General features: G+C 40.0%; 2 protein-coding genes across 2 annotated transcripts in view; both read left to right on the top strand.

Moving 5' to 3' along the window:
• Nucleotides 1-10645, top strand: part of Ctage5 (CTAGE family, member 5) — a 112765-nt gene that overhangs the window by 20133 nt on the left and 81987 nt on the right. Inside the window, exons 5-6 of the mRNA XM_005376883.2 lie at nt 5574-5792; nt 5889-5989. Of these exons, the coding sequence (XP_005376940.1) occupies nt 5574-5792; nt 5889-5989 (320 nt within the window). The remainder of the gene's footprint in view (nt 1-5573; nt 5793-5888; nt 5990-10645) is intronic.
• Nucleotides 10542-10645, top strand: LOC106147733 (translation initiation factor IF-2-like; the record flags this gene model as incomplete). The annotated part of the gene is given in 1 exon segment (XM_013510355.1): nt 10542-10645. A coding segment is annotated over 1 exon segment (103 nt), but the record flags the coding sequence as incomplete, so codon positions are not given.

Raw genomic sequence — 10645 nt, 5'->3', positions numbered from 1 at the left:
TCTTTCTTTCTTTCTTTCTTTCTTTCTTTCTTTCTTTCTTTCTTTCTTTCTTTCTTTCTTTCGTCTTTTTCAGACAGGGTCTCACTATATAGGTCAGGTAGGCCTTGAACTCACTTTGTAGCCCAGGCTGGCCTTGAACTCAGCAGTCCTCCTCCCTTAACCTCTGAATGCTGGAATTACAGGTGTGTGTCACCATGCCTGGCTCTGTCTCCTTGATTTTCCTGAAAGAGATATATATTTTTGCAATGGTAATTAAATATTATGCCTTCTTGGATGAGACATGTGTTTAACTGGAAGAAAATCTTTTTTTCTCAGCTTTTATTTTTTGTTAGTACATGTTTGTAGTACCTAATACACACATCCCTTGTGGGGAGTTGGTCATGTATATAATGCATCTCAGGTATATTTTCATCCTTTCCTGCCCCTCACCCCTCCATCTCTTGGCCCCTTTCCCATCTGCAAAAGGTTTAGGTCCCTCCCTCCTACTATCTATTCTTTATTTATATTTTGGGTTTCTCATGCAAGATCAAACCATATCATATTTAAGCATGTATGTCTGATTTACTTTACTTAGCATTATGGTCTCAAGGGTGTCCATTTTCCTACAAACAACTCAGGTTTACCATACTTTATGGCAGAGTAGTTCTCCTTTACATATAAATATCACACTTTCTCCTTTCCTCTGTGAAAGGACATCTAGGCCACCTCCAAGATTTAGCTGTTGTGAGTTGTGTGGCTATAAACATGGGTGTGCATTTATCACTGTAATATGATGCCCTTAACTCTTTGGGGAAGAGATCTAGAAGAGGAATAGCTGGGTCTAATGGAACTTCTAGTTTTAGTTTTTGATGAATCTCTACGCTGGTCTCCATGGTTGTACTGGTTTCCATTCCCACCAACAATGCAGAAGCTTCCTTTTCCCCCACAGGCTTGCCGGCTTATTATTTGATTTCCTGATGATAACCACTCTTTCTGGGGTAGGATGGAATCTCAGTTTTGTTTTAATTTGCATTTCTCTAATGGCCAGAGATTTTGAACTGTTTTCTCATGTATTTATTGGTCATTTGTCCTTCTGAGAAGTGTCTGTGCATTTCACTTGCCCATTTTTTGATTAGGTCTTCCTTTTTTTTTTGTCTTTTTGAGACAGTCTCATGCTGTTCAGGCTGGCCTTGAGTTTACTTTGTAGCCTAGGCTGGTCTCAAACTCACAATGATCCTCCTGCCTCAGCCTCCCGAGTGCTGGGATTACAGGCATGTGCCACCACGCCAGCTAGGTCTTTTGTTTTGGAAGTCTACTATTTTTCAGTTCTTTATATATTCTAGATATTAGTCTCCTCCTGAGGAATATCTGGCAAAAATTTGTTCCCATTCTGTAGGTTGTCTCTTCATTTTGTTGGTTGTTTCCTTTGATGTACAGAGATTTTTAATGTGATGTGATCCTATTTGTTAATTCTTGATGTTATTTCTTGTGCAATTAATTGTGGTTCTATTCAGAAAGTCCTTCCCAGCTGGGCTTGGTGGTGCACACCTGTAATCCCAGCACTGGGGAGGCTGAGGCAGAAGGATAGCTGCGAGTTTGAGTCCAGCTTGGACTACAAAGTGAGTTCAAGGCCAGCCTGAAATGCATAGTGAAACCCTATCTTAGAAAGACAAAAAAAAAAAAAAAAAAAAAAATCCTTGCCTGTGCCTATGTCTTCAAAACTTTTACCTATATTTTCTTCCAGCAAATTGTTTATTTAGATCTTTGATCTATTTTGATTTTAGTTTGCTATATGATGAGATATATGGGTCAGGAGTCCATGTTCTGCCTATGGACAGGAAGTTTCCCCAGCACCACTTATTAAAGAGGCTGTCTTTCCTCCAGCACATGCTTCTGGCCCTTTTGTAAAAGATCAGATAGCTGAATGTGCCTGGAATTGTTTCAGCACCCTTTTTCACTGATGTACTTTTCCGTTTTTGTGCCACTACTGTGGTGTTTTTATCACTGCAGCTTTGTTTTTTGGCCTTGTGAGACCCTCTGCTTTGCTCTTGTTATGTGGAATTACTTTTGCTGTTCTGAGTCTCTTCTGGTTCCTTGTGAACTTCAGGATTGTTTTCTCTAGTTCTGTGAAGAATTTTATTGTTTTGTTTTTGTTTTTTATTTTTATTTTTGGTCTTTTTGAGACAGGCTCAGGCTGGTCTTGAACTCACTATGTAGCCCTGGCTGGCCTCAAACTCATGGTGGTCCTCCTGCCTCAGCCTCCTGAGCCTTGGGATTACAGGTGTGTGCCACCATGCCTGGCTTGTTATTGGTATTTTTATTGGGATTGCATTAAATCTGTGTATCAGTTTTGGAAGAATAGTCCTTTGACTATTGGTTCTGCCTGTTCAGGAACAGGGATATCTTTCCATTTCTGATGTCTTCTTTGATTTCCTTTCTCAGGATATTGTAGTTTTCACTGTAAAGCTCTTTCACTTCCTTGGTTAGGTTAATTTCTAAGTTTGTAATTTTTCTCAGTGCTATTATGAATGGTATTGTTTTTCTGATTTCTTTCTCAGTGAGGTCATTATTGGTTTACAGGAGCACTAGTTTTTGTGTGTGTGTTGATTTTGCATATGCTCCATTGTTGAATTTGGTTATTAATTTTAGGAGCCTTTTGGTAGAAATTTTGGGCTTTCTATGTAAAAGATCATCTCCTCTGCAAATAATATTAATTTGACTACTTCCTTTCCTATACATGCTCCTATGTTTCTTTCACCTAATTGCTCAGGCTAATGTGCTGAGTACTGTGTTGAACAGGAGTGGTGATGGTGGAATCTTTGTCTTGTTCCTGATTTTAGAGGGAAAATGTTCAACATTTTCCCATTTAATGCGATGTTGGCAGGAAGTTTGTCATAAATGACTTTTATCAGATTGAGATAAGCTCTTTCATATCTATATTCTTCAGAGTTTTTGCCATGAATGGCTTCTGGATTTTGTCAAAGGCCTTTTCTGCATCTATTGAGGTGATCATGTGATTTTTGTCCTTGCTTCTGTTTATGTGATATATTACATCTATTGATCTGCGTATGTTAAAGTATCTTTGTATCCCTCGGATGAATCCTTTTTGGTCATGATGTATGATCTTTCTGAGGATTTATTTGTTGTCTGCTGTATGCCAGCTTCTTGTTAAGGATTTTTGCATCTGTGTTCTTTGAAGAGATTGGCTGGTTGTTCTCCTTTTTTTTGGTTGGCTGTTTGTCTGGTTTTGGAATCAGGGTAACAGGATAATGCTAGCTTCCAGGAATGACTGTTTTTTGAGATGGAGTCTTACTTTGTAGTTCGAACTGGCTTCAAACTCACTGTTGTAGCACAGGCTGGCCTTGAACTCCAGAGTGCTAGGATTACAGGTATGTATCACCAGGCCAAGCTCCCTTTTAATTTCATTAAAGAATTTGAGGAGATAAAGTTTTAGATTTTTTTTTTTTTAGTACTGAGAATCGAACTCATGACCCCAGGCTTGCCAGGCAAGCGCTTGTGCGGCTGAGCTATATCCGCAGCCTCAGGTTTTAAATCTTGGTGTTCTTGCACAATTCAGTCTGCTGGGACTAACTGGAATGAAATCTTTTTGTTGATGTTGTTTCCTTGTTTCCTTTTTTTTTTTTTTTTTGGAAGGAAATCTTTTTTTTGGAAAAGAAAACATTGTTTTATTAGTAAATGTCACATTCATTATTACAAACTGTTCCTAAATATTGGCAACAATGAAAAATCTTCCATGGGCTGATAGGAAGTTACCATATACATTTAATTAGTCATTATTTAATTTTCTAACTATCACTGAAAGTTTTCCTATTTTTAAATGGGCAGAGGGTCAGGAGATGCAGGGATAGGGAAGAAGGGGAGAAGGGAGATGAAAAGGGGTTTGGATCTGTTATGGCTGTGTACCAGCTCCCCACAAGGAATGGGAATGTTACATGCTGCGAACATGCACTGATAGCAAATTTTAAAAATAAACATTTTCTCTCTCTCTCTCTTTTTTTTTTTTTTTTTGTCTTTTTGAAACAGGGTTTCACTATGCAGTTCAGGGTGGCCTTGAGCTTACTTTGTAGCCCAGGCTAGTCTCGAACTCGCAATGATCCTCCTGTCTCTGCCTCCCGAGTGCTGGGATTACAGGTGTGCGCCACCACGTCTGTCAGCATTTTCTCTTAAATGTTGTAAGATTCCACTCCAGTTGTTGAAAGACAGGCAATTTTAAGAAAATAATAGTGAAAAGTGATAGTTTGTGGCAATGATTTTCAGCTAGACACGGACGCGACTACGGTATTTCAAGGGACATTTCACAAGCCTCTTTGATTGGTATTTTTATTTTTTGGTCTTTTTGAGACAGGGTCTCGCTATGCAGTTCAGGCTGACCTTGAGCTCATTTTGTAGCCCAGGCTGGCCTTGAACTTGCAACGATCCTCCTGCCTCTGCCTCCTGAGTGCTAGGATTACAGGTGTGCGCCACCATGCCCGGCTCTTTGATTGGTATTATTGAGAAGGGTTATACCCTGCGTGTGGTGGAAGCCAGGATTGTTATAAAACATTCTGCATTGCATCACCCAATGCATTCTTGGGCTAAAAGACAAAACCATAAGTAGTGAGACCCTTGGAGAAAAGCTCCTAAAGGACACACTGGCCACCCTGAGATTCTCGGGATGGGTGGGGGATAAAGGGAAAGGAAGTAACAGTTAACCATTGTTCACTGAAGTGAAAATCTTGGATAAGAAGTCCTGTTGATAAATACCACCACAGAAAGATGCAATGAATGTCAGGGGCAAATAAGATAGTACAAAGGCAGTAGGGAAGAAATATTTTGGCTTCTCTCCCCTTAATGGAAGGAAATCTTAAGAGGACCTATTTATTTTCTTAGTCATTAGCTTATGTAGTACAATATAGTTGTTGACAGTTCTATTAACCTTAGAGTTTTTTTTTTTTTTTAATGTAGTTTTTAGGACAGAAAGGCAATATGAAGAATAGCATTGTGGATTGGTTTAGTACTCTTGCTTGGCCAAGAAATAAAGGAAATGCGATGTGGTAGGCTGAATAAAGTCCTGCCAAAATGTCCATGTCTTGTCTTCCAGAACATGTGGGTCGTAAGAAGAACTCTGCAGATGTGCTAAAGTGCAGGACCCTGAGGCGGAGAGAGTGGCTCTGTGGGCCCAGTGCAGGCACAAGGTTGCTCATAAAAAGAGGCAGGAAGGTCAAAGAAAGATGCTGTATTGCTGGCTTTGAAAATTAAGAGTGCGCCTTGTACCTAGAAATGCAGGAGGCTGCTGGAACACAAAGGCCAGGGGTGTGTGTGCCCCAGAGCTTCTGGGGGGAAGTGAGCTCTGCCAGTGCCTTGGTTTTAGGACTTCTGACCTCCGGAAGTAGATGGGAATAAATCTACTGTTAACTTATTATACCAGCTTATTAACTTACTATACCAGCGATAGGAAGTGATACAGGTCACAACTGATCTTTAGTGCATCCTTTCTGAGATTAAGCGTCTTAGTGACCATCAAAATGACCTCTTAGATAATAAAAAGGAAGTTATAGCAGGTGTTCTTTAACAAGACATTTATCTATTTGCAGATATGGTCTCTACAGCAGAGTCCTCTGTGGGAATTCATGAAGAAGGACCTTTTGAAACCTCCTCTTCTAAAAGCAATGATGAGAAATCAAACTTACCAGTAGACTCTGACGAGCCTGCTCAAGGAGAAACAGACAGATCCGTGGAAATCACCTTTCCAGAGAGTCAGATGGTTTCCACTGACAATGCTTTGTCTTCTCACAAGTACATTGCTCAGGGAGGTAAGAAGCAAGTTTTCTAATTCATCAGTTAAGGAAGAAATTAGATGTAGAAGTTATATAGCAAATGTTAACATATTTTTATTTATAAATCAACAGAAGATGCTTCAGAGTTTCAGATTCTGAAATACTTATTTCAAATTGATATTTGTGATGTCATGAATTCTGTATTCTCACCAGTTGTACTTCTTTCAGAGTGGGTAAGTCAGCCTTTTAAATCTTTTGCAACAATTTTTAAAAATTGGTTTTACTAAGTGTAGGAGTGGTTTCAAAATATGTCTGAGTGAATCTTCCCTATATATATTTCATAATTTTTTTTCTGTGAAATCTTCATATAACATTGCACATTAATGTTTTGTTAGATGTTAAGATTTTAAAAATTCTTTTTTTAGGATTTGCTTGGGTGGGTGTGCTGGTGCACGCCTGTAATCCCAGCACTCAGGGTTTGAGGCAGAATGATAGCTGTGAGTTTGAGACCAGCCTGGCCTACAAAGTGAGCTCAAGGTCAGCCTGAACTGCATGAGACCCTGTCTCAAAAAGACAAAAAAAAAAGAAAAAGATTTGGTGATCTTGAGTATCTTTTTTTTCTTTTTGAAGTTAGGAAAGTTATACTAAATGAATTAACTCAGGCATAAAATGAACTAAAGAGTCCTAAGCAAATTATTAGTATCCAAATGACAGCTCTTTTCTCCCAGTGGTGTAATGTGAGAGTACAAAAACAGCTGGTATCTCAAAATTTAACCAAGACATAACTAAAATTTCAAATTCTGTTCACTTTTTCATTTTTTGGTAATTTCTAAAACACTTATTACTTTCTTTAACCTGTTACATATTAGTAGAACATTTTTATTAGTGTGTATTAGTAATACAGAATAGTGAGTTTTGTTTTGAGAAAGAAGTTCATGCACACAACATACTTTGATCATTTTCAATCCCAGTGCCCCCCAGTTTATTAAAAAACTTACTGAAATATAGTATTACTAAAGGACCCAGCTGTCAGACTTAGCACACAGGAGTGCTTTGACAAATTTTGGTTCTCTTCTCATCTACTGCTACCATAAAAATAATTGAAGAAGTATTTTTATTTTTTCCCTTTTTTGGGGCAGTGTTAGGGATTGAACTCAGGGCCTTTGCACTGAGCTACATCCTCACCCCCTACTTTTATTTCCTATTTCAAAACAGGGTCTTGCTAAGTCACTAAATTGCCCAGGCTGGGCTTAATCTTTTGATCCTGCTGCCTCAGCCTCAGAGTGCTGGGATTGCAGGCATGCACCACCACACCCAGCAGAGGACACAGTTAAGAAAAGCGATAATTATAACATGGCGCTGTGATAGCCATAAGATGCTACAGACACAGGAGGAGCTTCCAGGCTGATGGGTTGGAAGCAATGGGCAGAGAAAGTAGGGATGCGTTGTCTAGGAGAGTTTCTGGAGATTGTAATTGAGCAGACATTGAAGGAGGAGGAGAGTTAGCCAAAGGAAGAAAGGCTGGGGGCACTAAGTCGAGGAAAGAGCAGTTTTGAAAGTACAGCCTTGGGAGAGAACATGGCATATGGGAGAAGTATCAATACCTTAGTCAGTGTGAACACAATGTCAGTGTGAGGCTGACAGTGTTTACAGAGATCAGGTAGAGAACAGTTTTGTTGCAAGGCTCTATCCAAAATACAATTTACAAAAGGGGGCTGTGGATATAGTTCAGTGGTAGAATGCTTCCCTAGCATGCACAAGGGCACTGGGGAAAAAAACTGGCATAGAGTTATAATATGCTAAGCTTTGTTTACTTATTTATATATATTTTTTGAGACAGAGTTTCGCTATGTAGTCCAGGCTGGCCTTGGACTCACTATGTAGCCCAGGCTGGCCTCAAACTCATGGCAATACTCCTGCCTCAGCCTTTGGAGTGCTGGGATTACAGGCGTACACCACCATGCCCAGGCTCCCCACCCAGTGGTCCTAGGGATTGAATCCAGGATTGAATCTGGTTTGCTGGGAAAGTGCTGTAATAATACTGAGCTGCATCTACTGCCTTTTGAGTTTTTTTAATTTTGAGTAAAGGTCTTGCAAAGTTGCTCAGACTGGCCTCAAACTTGCCATCCCCCTGCCTCAGCCTCCTGAATAGCTGGGATTACAGGGGTGTGCCACAACGCTGGCCTTGGTTGAAAGTCTTTAGACATGAGAATGTGGACTTTTCAACTTATGTTAATTGCCTTGTGATTTTAGAAAGGCATTTATTCTCTGGGGAACGAGTCTCGGTTTTTAAATTGTACTTTTTATTTTTTAAAACTTTAATATCAGAGGTGGAGAATATGTCACAGGTTGCTGGTCGAAACTGGCTTGAGTGTCATTTAAGAAAACGATGAATCAGTTGTTAACATTTAAAAGGTAAAATCATTTAAAAATCTAAATTCCTGGATCCTCCTGAAAAAGTAGAAGACTGTAATTCAGAGCTTCCCATCGTTTACGGCAAGAAGCTCAAGGTGAACAGTGTCTAAGTGGGAGACATGCACTTTTCAGTGCCCTACGTTTATTTCAGCTGCTTGGCTTCTGTAGGGCTATAAATGTAAAATCCTTAGACTAAACTTTCTGAAGAGTTCCTAACATCTATAATTCTCACAATCTGAGTGCACCCATTAAAAACCCACAATATAGACTTCAGTGATTTCAGGAGGTGGAAATTTTGAGCAATTTTCCAGTTAAGTTTAAGTAAAAGGGTTTCCTCCTCTTCTTTTCTTTTCCTCCTCCTCTTCTTCCTTTTTCTTTTTCTTTTTTTTTTTTTTTTTTTTTGAGATAGGGTCTTGCTATGTAGTTCAGGTTGGCCTCAAACTCTGTTATGGTCCTGCCTCAGCCTCTTGATTCCTGGGGTTACAGGCATGAGCCATCATAACCAGCTAGTTTCCTTTTCTTCTTGCCTAAATATTTTAGGTAATTGTTTCAATGTCTTGGTAATTTCAATTTACTGGCAATTTTGTACAGAATATACTTTAGTTGTATTATTCAAGTAATAGCAGGCAACTACTTTTTATCTATTTTACAACCGAGCAACCTGTTGTAACGTTTACTCTTATGTAGAATGCTTCATTTACAGGTGGAATAAACAATGGCAGTTACCTAGTTCTTGTTCCACAGGTAGCTCCTGATTTAGTATGTTCTGAAAGTAACTCTTACATCACTAACACAGGGAATGACAATGTGGTTCAACAGTTCTGTGTGATTTTCTTCCAAAGGACTAGATCTTCTGTCTGTGACACTGTTTAATTAAGCAGGAGTAACCACTACTTGCAGCTTTGCACAGGGCCCTTTAAGGGGGAAATCAGTTTGCAGGTTGCGGGCACACTCACCTGGTTAGCACCTTTCCAATGTTTTTGGATGCTTTCTCTTAGCTTTAACAAACACTGACACCATTTATTGGCCATTTCTTTCAAAGCAGGTCCCATATAAGACAGGAATATCCAGTGTCTACTTAGGGCAGCAATCTAAATATCTTTTGCATAGTAGAAACATGTGCTCTAAGTGAATAGACTATAAAACAGAACATTCGGTTTAGTTTTTTTTTTTTTTTTAATCAGTTAGCAAGTTTAGGGTTTTTCTTTCCAAGTGTAGATTATAAGGGGATAGTTGTATGTGTGATATTTGAGAAAAATATGTGTGCACAGGTGTGTGTATATAAATTTAATAAGGCGTGAGGTCCATGATATTGGATTACGGGTTGGTAGTCACGACTCCACCTGTAGCACCCCTTTACCACACAAGTGTCAAAACAGGATCACAGTGGTGTGGAAAGACAGGAGTGCAGCACCTGAAATCTTTCTCAAGGGTATGAGGTGCTTCACAGAGTTCCATTTATGTCTTTGAACATTTTAACATGAGCTTCTTAAGAAATGGAATCGAAAGATCTGGAGGAAGAGGTGAGTGCCTTATTATTAAGCGTCTTATGGGAAGACATTACGGTTGGAATTTTGCACTGTTTGTTAAACTTTACTGTTTCTGCTATGTGGTAACTTAGATTTTCATTTTTAAACCTCAAGTGTTCTTTTGTTCCTTATTTGTTTTTATTCGGAATAGTTATTGAAAATTGGAAAGCGACATGGACTTAGGCAGGGCCAAAGGATTTATTATTTTTTTTACAAGTCCTAAAAGCTATGCTTCTGGAGTCTCCTGAAAATATTGACTCGTTGAAAAATTTTTATTGAGTAATAAAATGTTTTACTGGGGCATGCATTGGTATTAAAGTCTTTGAAATTCTAAAGATACAGTCTTGATTATGCTTGCGTTCTGAGTTTAATAAGCTATTCACAGTATACACTGTCTGACACGTATGAAAGTGTGTATTACCTTAAAAACAGAGAATTATTAAGTAATCTCTGCTCCCTTCTGACGCTGGCAGTTCCTGAAACTCCTTAGGCTGATGTGGCAGAGATCAGGGCGGGCGCAGCGTGAGTTCTGAAAACACTAGGCCACATTTCGCTCCTGAAATGTGAGCTCGGGCGTTTCTTACGTTTCCTTATACCGTAAAGCTTGTGTCGCCATCAGCTTACAGAGGGAAATGTCCTAAGGATTCACGATCTTGTGGCCCGTCGAGTTCTCTTGGGCGACTGGTTGGGAACGGGGCCGTTCTCCCTCCCGAGCTGTTTCTCGGAAGCCGGCAGAAATGAAGGCGCAGGCGAACGGTCACGCTGATGAGGGCGATGGGTGCGACACCTGTGTCCTCTGACCTCCTCTGCACCGTTCCACTGCCCGCAAAGCAAGGTCCTAAATGCAGGGGCAGGGGGCTCCCTCTGCCTCTCCTCGCCGCGCAGCGCGCGCCGGCTGCGCCGTCCCGGCTTCGGTCGGCCGCTCGCTCGGCGCGGGAGCTCCGG

The sequence above is a fragment of the Chinchilla lanigera genome, unplaced genomic scaffold (genome assembly GCF_000276665.1).
Source record: "Chinchilla lanigera isolate Chin_1 unplaced genomic scaffold, ChiLan1.0 scaffold00008, whole genome shotgun sequence".
In the NCBI taxonomy this organism is placed as follows: Eukaryota; Metazoa; Chordata; class Mammalia; order Rodentia; family Chinchillidae; genus Chinchilla; species Chinchilla lanigera.
The sequence above is the reverse complement of the archived record's forward strand: the minus strand, read 5'-3'. Positions and strand labels throughout refer to the sequence as shown.